The 19,560-nt window shown below is 43.8% G+C and overlaps 2 protein-coding genes across 2 annotated transcripts; one reads left to right on the top strand and one right to left on the bottom strand.

Moving 5' to 3' along the window:
- Window positions 1-56: 56 nt before the first annotated feature.
- Window positions 57-4,368, bottom strand: ssr2 (signal sequence receptor, beta). The gene is made up of 6 exons (XM_068332688.1): window positions 4,260-4,368; window positions 3,743-3,903; window positions 2,407-2,505; window positions 1,659-1,767; window positions 1,497-1,574; window positions 57-592 (listed from the first exon to the last, which is right to left on the bottom strand). Exons 2-6 carry the CDS (start codon window positions 3,901-3,903, stop codon window positions 482-484), a joined length of 558 nt encoding a protein of 185 aa, XP_068188789.1. The 5' UTR covers window positions 4,260-4,368; the 3' UTR covers window positions 57-481.
- A 5,537-nt stretch (window positions 4,369-9,905) lies between these two features.
- On the top strand, window positions 9,906-12,674 carry LOC137606960 (sclerostin domain-containing protein 1-like). The gene is made up of 2 exons (XM_068332321.1): window positions 9,906-10,095; window positions 12,253-12,674. The coding sequence occupies exons 1-2, from the start codon at window positions 9,906-9,908 to the stop codon at window positions 12,672-12,674; spliced, it is 612 nt and encodes a 203-aa protein (XP_068188422.1).
- Window positions 12,675-19,560: the final 6,886 nt, after the last annotated feature.

Here is a 19,560-nt window from a genome sequence, read left to right as displayed (position 1 = left end):
ACTCATTTGATGCTGACTGTTGATCTAAAATACGCAGCAGGACCTCCAGACAGATAGAAAACCCAGCTTGTTTTTATTCGTGTCGTTTCAGATCAACAAATGGCTCCAAACTTCACATCTGAATTCAGTTCATAAGACAAACAACTAAAAAAGTACAAAAGCCTGTTACTGAAGTAACTGTGGTCCGACTTTGTCACATGAACACTTTAGATACGAAGGGATGAGCATCAGCTGGTGGAGATCTGGAGGTGATGGAGACCCTGTGGTGGTGCCCACAGATGATGAAGGTGAGGATGATGATGCTTCAGGTCCCTGTAGAGACGTCTCCTCACCACACGGCTAGATGATCCAACTGGAATCACGTTCCTTTAACCTCCAACCCCAATATGGGTCATTATGTCATTAAGAGATTCTGTCCCCACAACGCCCTTTGACCCCTAGCCCCCCCGACCCCATCGCACCCGCCCCCTCACTGCGCCTCTCAGTTTTTCTTAGCCTTGGGGGAGTCATACTTCCTCTTGCTGGAGTACCAGAGGAGCAGAGGGATGCCGATGGAGGGGAGGGTCATGACGCCGAACGCCGCCCAGTCCAGCTGCAACGAAGAGGGGAAATGATGAACGCCGACTGTCGGCTCGTTGTTTTTACCTTCCATGTTTATCGCATTGGCAAGAAGACTTGAGAAAGTTTCAGCGTTTCATCACAACGACAACAAAAATGTGATCTCATGCACGTGTAAACACCGATACAAAGCATTTACAGCCAACTCATCATGAGAGTACGAGTTATAAAGCCACGAGACACTGAAGAACTGGTTCCTGCCTTTTGTCAAGTTGACTTTAGTACTGATAAGAAGTATTTACTGTTCTCAATTAATAGAATTCAGCTTATATAACTCCTTCACTATAAGAGGGGAGTTTAAAGTCCAGCTTTAGCTTCCTATTACATTTAGAACTCATTTCAAATTCTTTTTAGTCTATAAGTGTGTAACTGGGCTAACAACAAGCTAAACACACACCTATAGATACCAGCTATAAAACACACACCTATAGATACCAGCTATAAAGCACACACCTATAGATACCAGCTATAAAACACACACCTATAGATACCAGTTGTAAAACACTCGCCTATAGATACCAGCTATAGACACACACAGCTATAAAACACACACCTGTAGATACCAGCTATAAAACACACACCTATAGATACCAGCTATAAAACACACACCTATAGATACCAGCTATAAAACACACACCTATAGATACCAGCTATAAAACACACACCACCTATAGATACCAGCTATAGACACACACAGCTATAAAACACACCTATAGATACCATTTATAAAACACACACCTAAACACCTATACTGTAGTTACCAGCTATATGCAATTTCCTCCGGGATTAATAAAGTATCTATCTATCTATCTATCTAAACACACCAGTGGCTCCCCCTACTGGTCCGTCCACTCAGAGGTAACACAGCTGATACTCACGTAGTGGGGGGAGAAGCGCCGGTCGAACTCCCTCTGAGCCAGGATACCTCCCTGTCCGGGGGCGCTGGTGTACCCCACCTGCAACAGGACAGCCGCCCCTGCTTAGTGCAGTGAACCAAACACCGGTCAAATCCATCAAGGCGATCGATCATCAGCTCCTACCATGACCTGTCCCCCCTCCTGAGCCAGGTAGCTGACGGAAGCAGAGGTGAAGTTGAAGTAGCCGGCCTTCAGGGGGCGCAGCACCACGGTGTGAGACACGTTGCTGGCTCTGGTGTCCGGCGCTCAGGAAAGTGGACTTTAACAGTACATTAATGTGTGCAGATGAACAACGGTAAACGTTTCTTAAGACCTCAACCACTCCCCCTAGCTTCATCGTCTGGAACTACCCACGAGCCACTGCACTGAACACGCCTCCTCACACTCATCTACCCTGACCTGGATGACTACCAGGGTTCTACACATCCATGTTTCTGCATTAGATTAACAGGCCAGATTATAACAGGACGATCTTCGCTGGTGGAGTTCATCAGTGCAAATCAAGCTTCTAATCATGTGATTTATCGCCGTGACGACTAGTCCAGTTACAGAACACAGAATGGAGAATCAGGAAAACTGTCACAGCAGCTTACGATGCAAAAAAGTCTGCGTATGTCAGAGCTCTGAGCAAAGCATTTTGGGATTGGTCAAGAACATTAAGAAAACACTGATAAATGTTTGGAGCATTGGAGAATGTCCACCGAAGGAGAACAATTGATACCAAGAGCTGGCAGCCAATGAGTTAAAACCAGTGATCCAAGACGTGGTTGTGAAAACGTGAACCTTGTTGCCCACTCTGACTTCTCACACATGTGCTGTCACAGGATGTTTGAACTACTCCTCACCCACCAAGAGGACGGTTAAAGGATACGGTGCGATCCTGTCCCATTTGACATTCAACATTCCGGAGACGATTCCAAAGTCTTCTGGAGGGAAGGAATCGTCCGACAGCTCAACCTCCAGGGCGGCGCTGTAAAGGAAAAGACAGATGAGACCCAGTCCAGTTAGCTGGCCCTATTTGACAGACGGACACTCTGGCTTGTCCTCAAGTCACAACGAGTGTCCAGGTGTTCAATCTTCAGGTTGATTCCACGAGGCAGACCCCATCTCCATACCGAACGTAGCTTTATGGTCCGTCCAATGAAGGAAAGAATAACGTCTAGCTTTGATTATCCTTTAGCTTTGCAACTTAGACTGCTTGGAGGAACTTCCCATGATGCACTGAGCTTCTGTCTCCTCCTCTCTACACGTTCATGTCACCATCTTGACTTCCTCCAGTTCTTCAGCTTCAGACAGGTCCATTGGAGATGAGGACTCCAAACGTTAAGAAGCGCCCCCTACTGACCGTCAACACGAATCCTCTGAGATCCCAGAGAGCAGTTTGTGGATAGGGGGCAGGGGGGTGGGTTGGGATTGTTTGGGGAGGGGGGTTAAAGCTGGGCTTAGCCTCTACAGTACACCCCCCAGCAGAGGTAGAGATGTTAAAGTTACATTACGGTACTACAGGATTTTATTATTATGGGATGTTTTAATGTCCTGTAATTGTTTCTGGTCAATCTGAGGGAATAGAACTTTGGTATTTAGAGCAGTAATGACATGACTTTAGTATGTAGATTAGTAATGACTTTAGTATTTAGAGTAGTAATGACTTTAGTATTTAGAGTAGTAATGACTTCAGTATTTAGAGCAGTAATGACTTTAGTATTTAGAGTAGTAATGACTTTAGTATTTGGAGTAGTAATGACGTTAGTATTTAGAGTAGTAATGACTTTAGTATTTAGAGTAGTAATGACACTTTAGTATTTAGAGTAGTAATGACTTTAGTATTTAGAGTAGTAATGACTTTAGTATTTAGAGTAGTAATGACTTTAGTATTTAGAGTAGTAATGACTTCAGTATTTAGAGCAGTAATGACTTTAGTATTTAGAGTAGTAATGACTTTAGTATTTAGAGTAGTAATGACGTTAGTATTTAGAGTAGTAATGACATTAGTATTTAGAGTAGTAATGACACTTTAGTATTTAGAGTAGTAATTACACTTTAGTATTTAGAGTAGTAATTACACTTTAGTATTTATAGTAGTAATTACACTTTAGTGACCTCAAATGCAGCTTAGAGATTGAAATTTAATAAGTAACGACTTACGAACGAACTAGTTGTGTTCGCTGGCTGAGGACCCCCCCCCCCCCCCACACACACACACACACCTGGAGCCCACGTTGTAGATGTTGTACTGCAGCGTGAGGTCGCGGCCCTCCACCGCGTACCGGTTGAGGAGGGACTTGGAGGCCAGCAGACGGGCCCCCTCCTCTGAGGAGCCCAGCCCGAGCAGAACCAGCAGGAGAACCCCACGCAGCATCTTCATCATCTGGAGAGGAGACGTGACGTGTTCCTGTCAGCAGCTTTACTACCGTTACTGACATTTTTCTGGAACCCCAACCCCCGACAGAAGCGAGTTTCTGTCGGGGGTTGGGGTTCCGTTCTTCGGTGGGAATCCGTCAACCGACCCGGAAGCTCCATGTGAGCCGGTTTTAGCGGAGCTAGCTCTGGGTCCTCACTGACGTGGACCAGAGACGTGTCGGTCCTCCAGTCACCGTCCCCATTCGGTAGGACCGGTACCGGACATTCCGGTACCGGACATTCTGGTAGGTCCACCGGGACGTCCGGTACCGGGACGGGAAGAAACGCGACGGAGAATGAAGGTAAAGGAGGAGGAAGACTTACCGTCACGACCACCGGTGTTCCTCTGACGCTATGGAGGAGCTGGATACGCGCATGCGCACAACTTGTAGGCCGTTTGTGTGACGTGGACCAGCGGACGTGAGGAAGTCTGTGGATAGAACAGCGCCCCCTGGTGGCGCGGAGGAAACCAGGACGTCTGACGCCCTCAGCAGGGCCTGAATTCGTTGTGGATTAGATCCACAAGGCACTGAAAACAGTCTTGATTTTTACTCTAGAGCACACGTGTCAAACCCAAGGCCCGGGGGCCTAATGTGGCCCATCACATTGTTTTATGTGGCCCGCAATGGCATAAAATCTGCCACTGGGGGAATGTCTAAAAATGAATAGATCAAAAGTGTGCTTTGACCACAACTACTTCTTCTTTTCCTTTCGGCTTTTCCCTTCAGGGGTTTCCACAGCCAATCAGTGTCCTCCATCTAACCCTGTCTTCTCATCCTCTTCTCTCACGCCAACTACCTTCATGTCCTCTTTCACTACATCCATAAACCTCCTCTTTGGTCTTCCTCTAGGCCTCCTGCCTGGCAGTTCAGAACTCAGCATCCTTCTACCAATATATTCACTATCTCTCCTCTGCACATGTCCAAACCATCTCAGTCTGGCCTCTCTGACTTCATCTCCAGAACCTCTAACATGTGCTGTCCCTCTGATGTACTCATTCCTGATCCTATCCATCTTGGTCACTCCCAGAGAGAACCTCAGCATCTTCATCTCTGCTACCTCCAGCTCTGTCTCCTGTCTTTTCCTCAGTGACACTGTCTCTAGACCAAACAACATCGCTGGTCTCACCACAGTTTTGTACACCTTTCCTTTCATTTTAGCTGAACCTCTTCTATCACACATCACACCTGACACTTTCCTCCACCCGTTCCATCCTGCCTGGACACGCTTCTTCACCTCTTTTCCACACTCTCCATTGCTCTGGACTGTTGACCCTAAGTACTTAAAATCCTTCTTGATCTCTTCTCCCTCTAACCTCACTCTTCCACTTGGGTCCCTCTCATTCACACACATGTACTCTGTCTTACTGCGGCTAACCTTCATTCCTCTCCTTTCCAGGACAAACCTCCACCTCTCTAGCTTCTCCTCCACCTGTTCCCTGCTCTCACTGCAGATTACAATGTCATCTGCAAACATCATAGTCCATGGAGATTCCTGTCTAACCTCATCTGTCAGCCTGTCCATCGCCATAGCAACAAGAAGGGGCTCAGAGCTGATCCCTGATGCAGTCCCACCTCCACCTTGAACTCCTCTGTCACACCTACACACACCTCACCACTGTCTTACAGTCCTCATACATGTCCTGCACCGCTCTAACATACTTCTCTGCCACTCCAGACTTCCTCATACAATACCACAGTTCCTCTCTGGACACCCTGTCATCAGCTTTCTCCAGATCTACAAAAACACAATGCAGCTCCCTCTGGCCTTCTCTGTACTTCTCTATCAACATCCTCAAAGCAAATACTGCATCTGTAGTACTCTTTTTTGGCATGAAACCATACTACTGCTCACAAATGTTCACTTCTGCCCTTAGTCTAGCTTCCACTACTCTCTCCCATAACTTCATTGTATGGCTCATCAGCTTTATTCCTCTGTAGTTACCACAACTCTGCACATCTCCCTTGTTCTTAAAAATGGGCACCAGCACATTTCTCCTCCATTCCTCAGGCATCTTCTCACTATCTAAGATCCTGTTGAACAACCCAGTCAGAAACTCTACTGCCACCTCTCCTAGACACTTCCATACCTCTACAGGTATATCATCAGGACCGACTGCCTTTCCACTCTTCATCCTCTTCAATGCCCTCCTCACTTCATCCTGACTAATCTTTGCTACATCCTGGTCCACAACAGTCACCTCTTCTAGTCTTTGTTCCCTCTCATTTTCCACGTTCATCAACTCTTCAAAGTACTCTTTCCATCTTCCCATCACACTACTGGCACCTGTCAATAGACTTCCATCCCTATCCTTAATCACCCTAACCTGCTGCACATCCTTCCCATCTCTGTCTCTCTGTCTTGCCAACCGGTATAGATCAGTCTCTCCCTCCTTACTGTCCAACCTAGCATACAAGTCATCATAAGCTTCTTGTTTGGCCTTTGCTACCTCTACCTTCACCTTACGCTGCATCTCCCTGTACTCCTGTCTACTCTCCTCAGTCCTCTCAGTGTCCCACTTCCTCTTAGCTAACCTCTTTCTCTGTATACACTCCTGTACCTCCTCATTCCACCACCAAGTCTCCTTATCTACTTTCCTTCCAGATGACACACCAAGTACTCTCCTACCTGTCTCCCTGATCACATTAGCTGTAGTTGTCCAGTCATCTGGAAGCACCTCCTGACCACCCAGAGCCTGTCTGAACTCCTTCCTAAAAGTCATGCAACACTCTTTCTTTTTCAGCTTCCACCATTTCGTCTTCTGCTCTGCCTTTGCCCTCTTCATCTTCCTCACCACCAGAGTCATCCTACACACCACCATCCTATGCTGTTTGGCTACACTCTCGCCTACCACTACTTTACAGTCACTGATCTCCTTCAGGTTACACCGTCTACACAAGATGTAGTCTACCTGTGTGCTCCTACCTCCACTCTTGTAGGTCACCCTATGTTCCTGCCTCTTCTGGAAGAAAGTATTCACTACAGCCATTTCCATCCTTTTTGCAAAGTCAACTACCATCTGTCCTTCTGCGTTCCTCTCCTGGATACCAAACCTGCCCATCACCTCCTCATCACCTCTGTTTCCTGCACCAACATGTCCATTGAAGTCTGCACACTTCTAGGTATACTCTGCATTACTTCATCAAAGTCCGACCAGAATTTCTCCTTCTCCTCCAGCTCACATCCTACCTGTGGAGCATACCCACTAACAACACTGAACATCACACCTTCTATTTCTAGCTTCAGACTCATCACTCTATCCGACACTCTTTTTACCTCCAGGACATTCCCAACAAACACCTCCTTCAAGATAACTCCTACATTTCCCACATTTCCCGCAATGCAGTAATAAAGCCCATTTTTATTCTGACAAAAACTTTTTTTTTTTAAAGTTTAAGGTCCTAACTTGTGTTTGATGTTACTTTTCTTTATTCTCTTGGATGGTTTGACCCTTGATTGATGGAGTTCTGTGGGTTGGGTTTAATAACCTGACAAATATAACAGAATAACAAGCAAACATACTTTTTTCTGTGTAACTGTAATGTTTGTAACTTGAATAAGTAATAAATTCAGTTATTTAACATTGAGGAGTAGTTACATTTATTTTACATTACATTAAGTTACATTTAGTTACATTTATTAGTTACATCTGGCCCTTTGAGGACAGCCATTATGCTGATGTGGCCCTCGGTGAAAATGAGTTTGATACCCCTGCTCTAGAGGACATCAGAGTAGGTTGAACTTATGTTATGCTCAAGGAACCGGTTCGAGGTAATTTGAGCTTCACATTTTCTCTTTAATGGACCATTCTCTTTAAACCATAGAGGTGATTGTGCGTGAAAATCAAAGCAGATCAGCAGTTTCTAAAAAATCAGACCAACCCTCTGAAAACCAACAACTGTCAAAGTCACTTCAATCCCCTTTCCTCCTCCTACTTCAGCTCAGTTGGAACTACAGCAGATCATCTTGAGCAGGCCTGTACAGTACATCTAAATGCATTGAGTTGCTGCCGTGTGGTTGGCTGTTTAGAAATCAGAGGACTTGTTTTTACCTAAACCCTTTTCGTGTGATTTCATCTCTCTGTTCACTCTGAGTTTATTGCATGAAACATGGTTATTATTTACTTTCTCATCCATGAACCAAGCAGTTACTCCTGTGGCGTCTTGACTGAGACATTCGGTTCCTAACTCTGTAAACATTAGAACTCTTTTCACTGATTCTCCTATTTATTTGTCTCAATGCTGTTTGAAGAGCCGACACTACAAATACAAGGAGGGAAATTCACTTTAATATCAGCTGCAGGCAGCTCATCAAATTAGAGACCAGTAGTGGTATACTCAGGATTACTTTTCAAAAAATGGCCAAATAATTAAAATAAAACTTTCTTCAAATTTGATTGGGCAAACAAGAGGCCAACACCTGCCTCTTGTTACCACCTCAAATATCTGCATCACAAAGAATAGAAATAAAGAACATTCATTGTTATTTATGAAGACATTCAAAATAAAACAGATGCCAGATGATGACGATGATGATGATGATGATGATGATGATGATGATGATGATGATGAAGTTGATGATGATGATGATGATGATGATGAAGTTGATGATGATGATGATGATGATGATGATGATGATGAAGTTGATGATGATGATGATGAAGTTGATGATGATGATGATGATGATGATGATGATGATGATGAAGTTGATGATGATGATGATGATGATGATGATGATGATGATGATGATGATGATGATGATGATGATGATGATGATGATGATGATGACGACACTAAATTGTCGTGTGAATATGATTTTTGTCTGTCTATGTGTGTCCCTGCGATGACCTGGTATCCTGTCTGGGGTGTAGCCTGCTGGGGTGTTTTGAGGGAATAAATGAATAAATGTCCAACAAAACCATTTTTTCTCAGAATCTCTCCACTCTTGATGAAACAATAGCTTTGGGCCAGTAGGTGGAGACAAATCCCTGCGTGTTCAGAGAAGACAGACTCGAGGTCATCATCCAGTCAGAGGGATGCTGGACTCCAGCAGGTCAGAAAGACATCAAAGTACGGAGGACAGTCCCGTCTGAGACGAGCTGTGATGTCACACCGGACATGTTTCAGGTCTGCAGGCGAGATGGTGTCACCATGACAACTGACTGCTAATTTATAGTTGTATAGAGATGTTTACTGTCCTTGTGTGTTTCGTCTTATACTTTGTGTTGTACTGCCTGTTATACTGCCTTTGTTGTACTGCCTGTGTTGTACTGCCTATTGTACTGTTTGTTGTACTGCCTGCTCTACTACCTGTGTTGTACTGCCTGTTGCACTGCCTGTTCTAATGTCTATGTTGTACTGCCTATGTTGTACTGGCTGTTATACTGCCTGTTGCACTGCCTGTTGTACTACCTGTTGTACTGCCTATGTTGTACTGCCTGTTTACCGTGGGTCTTAGAGGACTGCAATTTCATCTGTGCTGTATGTCGTGCATGTATGGTACACTTGACAATAAAGTTGACTTTGACTTTGACTAAAGTCAGTCAATCAGTCAGTCAGTCAGTCAGTCAGTCAGTCAGTCAGTCAGTCAGTCAGTCAGTCAGTCAGTCAGTCATCTTCAGATCACCACCGCTATATCCGCCACAGCGGGTCACAGGGAGCCTATCTCGGCGGTATAGGGCGTGAGGCGGGGGACACTCCGGGCACGACGCCAGTGCACCTCGGTTGACTAAAGTCACAGTAAGAATTCCCAGAAATAATCTGAAGGCAGTAATCCAACAGATGATGGAAGAAGACAATCATGGAGTCACCATCAGTCATTCTGACGGTGGTACTTATTGAGGGACAACAGGTTCTTCCCTGAACGAACGTTCTGTACAGGTGCGGTGGGTGTGCGCGTCACGTGACGCGTATATAAAGCGCAGATTGGTCGCAGCGGTCATTGATCGCTGGAAGCAGGTCCGCTGCAGACATGGTGCGTTTCACCACCGAACTCCTGTGGCTCCTGCTGCTGCTGAGCAGATGCAGCTCCGAGGTGCACAATGACGCCACGGAGTCGCGGCGCACGCAGCTGGTCACGGATGTTCACGAGAAGTCTGAGCACGTGGACACGAACCAGGCGAGAAACGGCGGGAGACGGCCGGCGGATGGTGTGCGTAACGGTGAGTTTACGCACGACGGGACGTTACGCGTTAATGGTGTGGTCTGTTTTTGTTTTAGTTGGTTTCCAATTAAAATCCGATTGAAGACATCTTTAGATAATAAGGATTTAAAGATGAAGGAAACAGTTTCCCTGCTGTGAGAAGAAATATTAAAATTTAAAGAATATGTAGAATATTGGACAGAAAGAAAGAGTGTGTGATGTTTTGCGTCATGAAAGTGTGACTCTTTCATGGCTGTGATTTGGCTGAATGTTTTGCTCATCCTCATGTTGGTTATCATATTGGTTAATTCATATGACCCTAAACTCCAGATGTAGGTGAGTTCCAGCAACCCCTGCACTTGTGTTGGGGTTACTTAATGAATCTGCCACTGACCCATCCCTTAAGCAGCATCTGGGGAACATGGGATCAAACCACCAACCTTCTGTTCAGTGTTCTTTTACCACCTAATCCACAGCCATCTCAGAAACTATACTAAATCAGAAGGGGCTTTATATAATATCACATGAGTACACACAAATCAGTTATTCATGACATCCAAATGAATAACAAATTATCTCAGGTACATGCCCTCATAAGCTATAGGACTGCTCAACTCATGTATAAAGCAGTAAACAACTGTTTACCACAAAATATACTAGCACAGCTTCAGAAGAGTGAGTCCAACTATAAATTGAGGGGAAACATACTTTTTACAGAAAATTAAAAACATTCTCTATTTCTTTTACTGGTGTCAAACTATGGAACAATTTGGAGAAGGAAATTAGGAGTCTGTCTGCCTTTAAAAAATACATAAAGAATTGACGTTGCAAGGTCACAGTACGGATAGAAATGTTAGTTAACTCTTGATATGGTTATTGGTTAATATGATCATAACATTGTTGTAGAGAAACTGTAAGAAGACTGGCACAATCTTGTTTTGATCATCTATAACATTAACAAAACTTGGTGTACCTTCAAAGACTGTCAATGTGACCATGCTCTGGGTCACATTGGAGTCCCTAAAGGTCAATAAACAACTTTTTGACGTGTGAAGACACACACTTCTATTGGGACTGAATGGACGGTTCGAAACAACAATGTGCCACAATGACTGTCAAATTTTATCGTGTTTATTGTATGAACTGGCTGAAACATTTAGTGATGGGAGAGGTGTTTCGTTGATCCTGGGGACAGGAACTACACAAGCCAAATGACTTCTACCCGTCAGCCTTTTTTTTTAATGTTGTTGACGTTGCAAATGAGATGAAGGTGTTGAAGTCTGTTGTAATGACATGTCTGGAAAAAAATAAAAACTAAATAAATGAACTAAATATCTACAACCCTCCAAATATAGCTCGTAATTGGGTGCGGCCTCTTGTCCATGATTTGTCTATGAGGCCGCTCCAACTGCCCCTCCCCAATGAACAGAGAGTGCATCATTGCTCACGTAGAAGTAAATATTAAGACAAACGTTCTCTTGACAGTATTATAAAGCACACTTGGATCCACTAGGAGGATGCTATGCAGCTGTTTCACAGGTAGCAGCTGTGGCTCAGAGGTGAAGGTAGAAGGTCTCTCAGTAGGGGTGAAGAAGGTTAAATTGACACAAACAGGTAGACGACTCACATTAGACTGAATATTTGTTCACTGGTTGACTCACATAGCAAAGCACTAACAAAGTATTGCTAACATGAGCTAAAGACGGTTTGTGCTGAAGGTACCTGTGCATCCAGGAGTTCATTGTTCCTGTAGATAATCAGCTGTCAGGATGCCTCTCCACTACCTTTAAACAGGAACACTAACGCAGTTACATTAATCACAGTAGTCTGAGTTGTATTTAGCGGAACTGATCCCGTATTGCCCTGTGATGTGCTGGTGATGCATCTGGGGTGTACCCCACATCTCTCCCATAGCCAACAGGGATAGTTTCCAATGTAATCTGTGAACCACAAAGAGGATAAGTGGCTGAAGACGAGACGATTACAATCGATTACGGTTGTCTCGTCTTTGAGAAAATGGATGGATCGTTGATCCTGTATTTTACTTTAGGTGTTACATTCACAGCTTGTGTCCTGAGAAGAGAGTCAGAGTCGAACTTCCTGCTTCACCTCTGGCTGTGCGTTCCCCCAAGTGGCAGATTAGCAGAGCTAACACGTGTACTTCTCTATACCTCAGGCCTCGACCAAAGCCAGGTGGGATGCAGAGAGCTGAGGTCCACAAAGTACATCTCTGATGGCCAGTGCACCAGTGTCAACCCCATTAAGGAGCTGGTGTGTGCTGGGGAGTGTTTGCCAGCCCATCTCCTGCCCAACTGGATCGGTGGTGGGGGCTACACGGGTAGATACTGGAGCCGCCGCGATGCCCTGGACTGGCGTTGTGTCATTGACCGGACACGGACCCAGCGGATCCAGCTGCAGTGTCAGGACGGCAGCACCAGGACCTACAAGATAACGGTGGTGACCTCGTGTAAGTGCAAGTACTACTCCAGACAGCAGAACGACTCGGAGCACAAGGACACGCCTGCCAGCGGGAAGCAGAGGAAGAGTCTCAGAGCTGGACTTCCTGAGGACAGAGCCGGAGGACAGTCTCAAAAATAACTGGACGGTTTGATGAATTATACGGATTCTTAGAATAGCACATATTTAAGGTACAACTTGAAGGATTTGAGGGGAATCTATTGGCAGAGGATAACTTTAATAATGAGAATGATGATTTAATATTAGCTGAGCTTTATCTACAGATGTAGCAGCACTAGTAAATACTCTTATTAACTTTGTTTTAGCAACATAGGTGACTCTGTGTTCAATATTACCCTGGAGTAAGCAAGTCTCTTAGCCTAGCTTAGCATAAAGACTGTCGGCAATCAATCAATCAGTCAACCTTTATTTATATAGCGCTTAATCACATCATCAGACATTTCGAAGTGCTTTAACAGACAGAGAAACCCAGCAGAACCCTCCAGAACAAGAAAAAGCGTCGGTGGCGGGGAAAAACTCCCTCACTGAGGAAGAAACTCCGAACAGGACCCAGACTCTAGAGGGCGGTCAGGAGGAACCAGTTAGCCAAATTCTATCTTCAGGTCAAATAAAGTAAATGCGTAACTTTTGCTGAGCCGGCTCGCAGATAGAGACAGACAGCACAGATTGAGGTCTGGTTTCTGTTGGACTGATCCACTGTGAAGACAAGTCACACACTTACTACACCTGAAAGTACAGAAAGAAACGTTTCCATTAGCTCCACTCTTGTTCTCATGTTCTCATGCACTTGTTTTTTCATGTTCAAATGTTACCATGTTCCTGCGTTCTCATGTTCTTATGACTCATGTTATTTTATCATGTTTTAATGTTACTGTAACAATCTCATGTTATAATGTTGTTATGTTCTAACAGTTCTAGTGGTAACCCATGGAAATTCCAAGATTACACAATGGTATCAGACTTCATACCAAACATATGAAAAGAATAAGTAGCTGCCTTGTTCTGTGGAGCTAACGCTAACGTGGAGAGCTCCAGCTAAACAACAGCCAACTGATGCTAGTCGAGCTTTTGCTGCAACACAACGTGAGACACGGTGATGTCGTGTATGCTAGCGTATATTCCTTCTAGATTACTTCACTACCTGATCAGTGATTTGTACATTTTACATGAACGAATGATGAATGAACAAATGAATAAACTTTATGACTCATAAAGAAAGATTCAAATGAACAAATATCCAACTGTCAGCATGTTTATCATGGTTATCACTTTGGAGGTGTGTTCACCCTGAACAATTTGCCAGTTCATCAAAGGACCATGCAAAAAAACAATCAATCACACCTGTGGACAATATAGAGTCACCTCTTCTGCAGTTGGTGGTGGAAGGTGTCGGAGAACCCAGAGGAACCCCTCACAGGTACAGGGAGAACCTGCAGATCAGTTCCTGGTCATCAGGTGGGTTTGAGCTCTGGAGCAGCAGTGAGAACCACTGTGTCACCCACGATAATTCATAAGAGTGTCAAATGTGAAGCGTTCTATATGATGAGTGATGCGGTTGATGTTTCAATAAATATTTGAGTGAAATTGTGTGAAGGCTGTATTTGTGACATAATATTCAGACAACAGGCGCTCTGCAAACAGGACCTCCCTGACAGCGGAGGCCTTAGGCGGCCGTGAATCTGCCCACTTTGTTCCGTTGTGAAGCGGACACCTTTGCCTACAGGCTTGAGGGACAACACGCTGCATTGTCTCAAGTGTCTTCATTTTCCCTCTGAAAGCTGTGGGCGAAGGTAACAGTGAAAGGAATCACCTGGATGATACCTGCAGAGCAAAACCAAGTGATGTTTTTTCTCACTGGCGTTCTTTGGTTACATTATTAGAACAAGGTAAAGTCTTGGAGTGTTGGTTGACAGGTGACAGAGAAAACATGTTGAAGTGTAATTGATGATTCCATCTACTCTGTGTGTGTGTGTGTGTGTGTGTGTGTGTGTGTGTGTGTGTGTGTGTGTGTGTGTGTGTGTGTGTATAAAAAAAAGGAAGAAATATCAAATTTATTAATTCCCCATGGGGGAAATTATATTGTATATAAATTATAAATTATATAATCATACATTAAATTTTGTATGTATGTGTGTATATACAGTATATAGTGTATATATAGTGTATATGTATATATATATATATATATATATATATAAAGATGAATTAAAAAAATAAAATTATATATATATATATATATATAATTTTTTTAATTTATGTTTTTTTTTATATATGCAGCTTTTATAAATATATAAATAAATAAAGTGGGTAGCACTGTCGCTGCACAGCAAGGCGGTTCCGGTCAAAGCGAGCTGTGTCTATGTGTGGCTCCACAGTGCACTGGCATCACGCCCGGAGTGTCCCCTGCCTCATGCCCCCAGTCAGCTGAGAAAGGCTCCAGCACCCTGTGACCCGCAACGGCTTAAGAAGATGAATGAATGAACAAATAAATTTGATTGTTATTTCATGATACTAGTGTCTGACAGGCTCCACTAAAATGATCAGCAACAAGTCATCTCTGAAACCTGGACTGGACTCTTGACGGATCATTTAATGAGGCGTGTTCTGGTGTTTAACGCACACTGAGCAGCTTCTGTTTCTTGGTGCTCAGATTGTCTGTTTTCAAACCTGCGACTCCATTATACACAGATGACACAGCTTTGGACAAAACACCTTGAACTGGGTGACCCTGATCCTTCTAGCATTTTCCAAGGCTCACCACATCCTGCCAAGCCCTGGAGTCTTTCATTGTCTTTTGTTGAGTTCAACAAACACATCTGCACTAGAAAATTTCGCACATACCTGAGCAGGAGGGCTGCAGACGATGCTCTCATTATAGTCATGCATGTAACACAACACTGTCAGTTCACAACTGAGAGCAGAACAACAGCAGTCAGTCATATAACTATGTCAAGAGTTACGCTTCCTCTTTCCTATACTCTGACTTCTATAAGGACTGTTTGTATTGTATATATCAAAGATAGACTGCACACCACATTAAAGGCTGTAAAAATCCATCTTCTGCAATCATAAGTCAAAGGACCAAAACAGAACCATACAAAAGTTTATTTTTTAAGTGTCCTGAGGCCCAAAGTGGTGAAAGGTGCCTGCTGCTGGATGTCTGTGTAAATGTGTGCTTTGCCCTCAATGGCCTCAAAGAGAGTCTAATCTCTGCTGCCGACACACCTGGTTCTCATTCAGTCACCGTGGAACTGAAGGATGTGCTTCTCGCCACAATGCTCACAAAAACTCCCGTCCCAACAAAGACACGGGGATCACATGGCTTCCTGCTCCTCTGCGTCTATTTATAAAACTCTTCAAGATGTAAAAGCAGCTCGCAGAAGAATACATACAGCCTACAATAGAAGTCATCATTTCTGGTTCTGTGTGAAACAACGTGCAGACAGGTGCTGATTCTCATGGAACATGAAAAACACCTTTTTTCCATTGCTGCCTTTTTGACACACAAACACACACACACACACACACACACACACACACACACACACACACACACACACACACACACACACACACACACACACGCACACAGTATGACCAGATTGAATGGTGTGAGGAGACAGATGTTGAGTCTATTGTAGGCAACTGGTTATAATGATAATAATAATAATTAATGATTATTAAAAATGATCATTCGTATTTAATTCATTAAGATAATCATCAAATTTAATAACTCTACCATGCACCAATAGTTTGTTCCTGTATAACAGCATTAGACACTGTGCAGGACATCTGGACAAGGACACGATACGACTCTCATCAGACAAACACGGACAAACTGAAACAAAGACAGAAGGACAGGATGTGCGATAAAAAGTAAAACAAGCAAAGAAAAAAGCTAGCTAGATCAGTTCCCCTGTGGACCAGAGAGAACACCTGGACACACACCTGTAGCACCACTTGGACTAAGTGTACAGATTCTGACCCCCCTTGACCAGCCAGAATGATGCACCACTGGGAACGTAAGGGATGATTGACCCAAAGGCCAGTTTGTACCATTTCCTTTTTATTTTTAATTCCTAAAATCTGCATTGCTATTTTGAACACATTGGAACTACATCTGGAACTACAGGAAAAAAATGGTATAAAAAATTCTTCACACAAAAAATTGTCTACTGACCTGTGACATGGTGTTAATGTTGCTTCAGTCCATCTTCCCTACCACTGAGATGTTCTCATTCTTGTCAATCATTGTCCTCTCATCATTGTATCTGTGTAAATATCAAATGGAGGTGGAACCCCACCCCAACTCATAAACCAACAACCCATTTCCTAGATCCCACCCCAACTAATAAACCAACAACTCATTTCCTAGAACCCATCCCAAATAATAAACCAAAAACTAGTTTCCTTGACCCCATCTCAACTCGTAAACCAACAACCCATTTCCTGGATCCCATCCAAAGTAATAAACCAACAACTCATTTCCTAGACCCCATCTCAACTAATCAATGACCAACCTTTCTCTTAGACCCCATCCCAACTAATAAACCAAAAACTGGTTTCCTAGACCCCATTCAAGATTCCACTGAAGTGTATAACCTTCCAAGGGCTCTTCGATCTGAGGAAGCAGGATTTTTGGTAACCTGTCAGGTAGGAGGCGGAAGCTTTAGCAATCTGGCTTCTTCACTCTGGAACGATCTTCCAGCCTCGATGGGGGGGGCAGACACCCTGTGTTTATTTAAGACTAGACTCAATACCCTCCTGTTTGATAAAGCCTACTGTTAAAAGCAACACAGATTCCACTAGATAAGCTGGTATGGGCCTAGACTGCTGAGGGTATTTTCTCTGTCTCTCCTGTAGTAGTAGTGAAGCAGTAATAGTAGTAGTAGCAGTAGTAAAGCAGCAGTAGTAGTAGTAGTAATGATTTCTCCATATAAATTTAAACTAAATTCTATCCCAAATAAAGACTTCTGGCTTCAGGGACCTGCTGGATGAAGGTCAAAGCTGTACAGGTGTCTTAGGTTTTACACGAACAATAGTTTTAGGATGTGCGATTTTCTACGTGAAGATACATTCTCCACTGTAACCCAACCAACCAAGGTGGTGGATGAGCTCACACCGTCATGAATGTCCATTATCCCAATGCTGGAGTAGCCAGACAAAGCCTCCCCTCCACCTTCATCCTGCCGAACTCATGGTGTTGTCTTACTCGTCTTTCCCAGGGCTGTGTGACAATAACTTTACTCCAGTTCTCCTCTTTGATACCACTGAAAATAAATCCACTCCGAAGCCGTCCAGCTCATGCCATTACACACAGGTAAATGAGCTCCAGTTACCCCAAAAAGCTGTTTATGTCTCATCACTGAGACAGAAGTGTGGGTGAGTAGCGGTAGAGACAGGAACCCAGAGATGTTGAAGGACGTTATTTGACCCCACACATTTTGCTCATTTTTACATTGCAGAAACCGGAAATTTGAGATAAACCTTTTAGGCATTGTGTCAATAATGAGTGAGTGTGATGTGCAGGTGAGTGGAGAAGGGGAGATGGTGTCGATCAGTGTGACAGCAGCCATGCTTTCTGCTTGTGCCCATGAAGGTAGTGGCAGAAGTCATTGTCCTCCCATGGGACCGGAGCTCCCAAACAATGAAGACAGAGCTCTATTGAAACAGAAAATACCGCCGAAGGATGTTCAGCATGAGAGAAACTGAGGTTTCTTTGTCTTCATCCTGCCAGATTACCAGTTCAGAACAATGCACACGACAGGGTTGGACAAAAACCAAGCAAAAACCAAATGATACTTTCCTGAATGGGTGTTTATATTTCTAACCTTTGACTCCCATAAAGGTAAAACGGTACAAACATTATAATGAATAGGACTGAATGGAACATACATATTTTTTCTTTATCCTATTGAGAGGCATTGATGCAGGTCTGTAGGAGTGATTTGGAGTGATATTAGAATGAGGAAGGTTGAGGTAAAAACATCATGATGTAAATGTTCATATTTCAATGCTTTCTGTATTGACATAGCAGTGACATTACAAAAGCGAACAAACAGAATGAGAAACAAAGTCAAGCAGCTGTAAATGTTTGTGGTCCTAGAGATACTATTCCTGAGGTTACCGTTCCTGAGGATACTAGTTCTGCAATTACTGGTCATGAGGTTACTGTTAGTGACGTTTCTAGTCCTATGGTTGCTGGTCCTAAAGTAACTAGTCTCGAGGTAACTGGTCTTGAAGTTACTGGCCCTAAATCTATTGGCCATGAGGTTACTGGTCCTTGGGCAACTGATCCTGGGGTTTCTTACCCTGGAGGTACTGGTCTTAACGAAACTGGTTTTAAGGTACTGGACCTATAGTTGCTGTTTGTTGGTGGATGGATACGACATCAGCTGAGACCGGATCTTGTTCTTTAACATGTGTTGGCGGATGGATACAGGTAAAGTCTGCATGTCTGTTGTTTAATAAAAATACTTCTTTTTTTTTTCATAATTTAGGGGTTTGGGGACTTTTTACAAGGCTGGAGTGGATTGAAAGGATTTTAGTTATTTAAAATGTTGTTTGCGTTTTGAGCTCAGTCACAGAACGGAAATTTGAAAGTTAGAGCAGCCTTGTGGACAATGGACGACCAATCAGAAAACTGTCACAACGTGCTGTTAGTTTTTTATTTGTAATAATTATTAATGGGTTGTCCCCCCGGGAATAAAATTCATTCAGCAGAGGTAGAGATGTAAAAATCAGAGGGGGGGGATACGCCCTTCCATCGCCCCCCACAAATCGCATCCTGCATACAAATAAACCTGCTAAAACATCCTCTACTTTTTAACCTTTGTTAATAAATAGGCTACATCAGTGTCTAAACCTACAGCTGGATAACACTAGGTAAAGGAGGCGGGGCCTGTTGACGTGGTCTCTGTTAAGCCGCGCTAACAGTTTGGTGACGATCAGCATCATTCAGGTCCTGCTGGTTCTCCTGCCTCCGTGTCCTCCTGGCCGTCGTTCC

Source organism: Antennarius striatus, chromosome 14, assembly GCF_040054535.1.
Source record: "Antennarius striatus isolate MH-2024 chromosome 14, ASM4005453v1, whole genome shotgun sequence".
NCBI classification, from domain to species: domain Eukaryota; kingdom Metazoa; phylum Chordata; class Actinopteri; order Lophiiformes; family Antennariidae; genus Antennarius; species Antennarius striatus.
The sequence above is the reverse complement of the archived record's forward strand: the minus strand, read 5'-3'. Positions and strand labels throughout refer to the sequence as shown.

Bases quoted from the DNA above. Each gene is read 5' to 3' on its own strand.
- ssr2 (XM_068332688.1), bottom strand. From the start codon at position 3,903: ATGATGAAGATGCTGCGTGGGGTTCTCCTGCTGGTTCTGCTCGGGCTG. The intron at 1,575-1,658 runs GTAGGAGCTGAT...GTCCTGTTGCAG, and splicing joins AGGAGGGGGGACAGGTCATG to GTGGGGTACACCAGCGCCCC. The intron at 593-1,496 runs GTGAGTATCAGC...TCTTCGTTGCAG, and splicing joins GGCGCTTCTCCCCCCACTAC to CTGGACTGGGCGGCGTTCGG.
- LOC137606960 (XM_068332321.1), top strand. From the start codon at position 9,906: ATGGTGCGTTTCACCACCGAACTCCTGTGGCTCCTGCTGCTGCTGAGC. The intron at 10,096-12,252 runs GTGAGTTTACGC...TCTATACCTCAG, and splicing joins GGCGGATGGTGTGCGTAACG to GCCTCGACCAAAGCCAGGTG.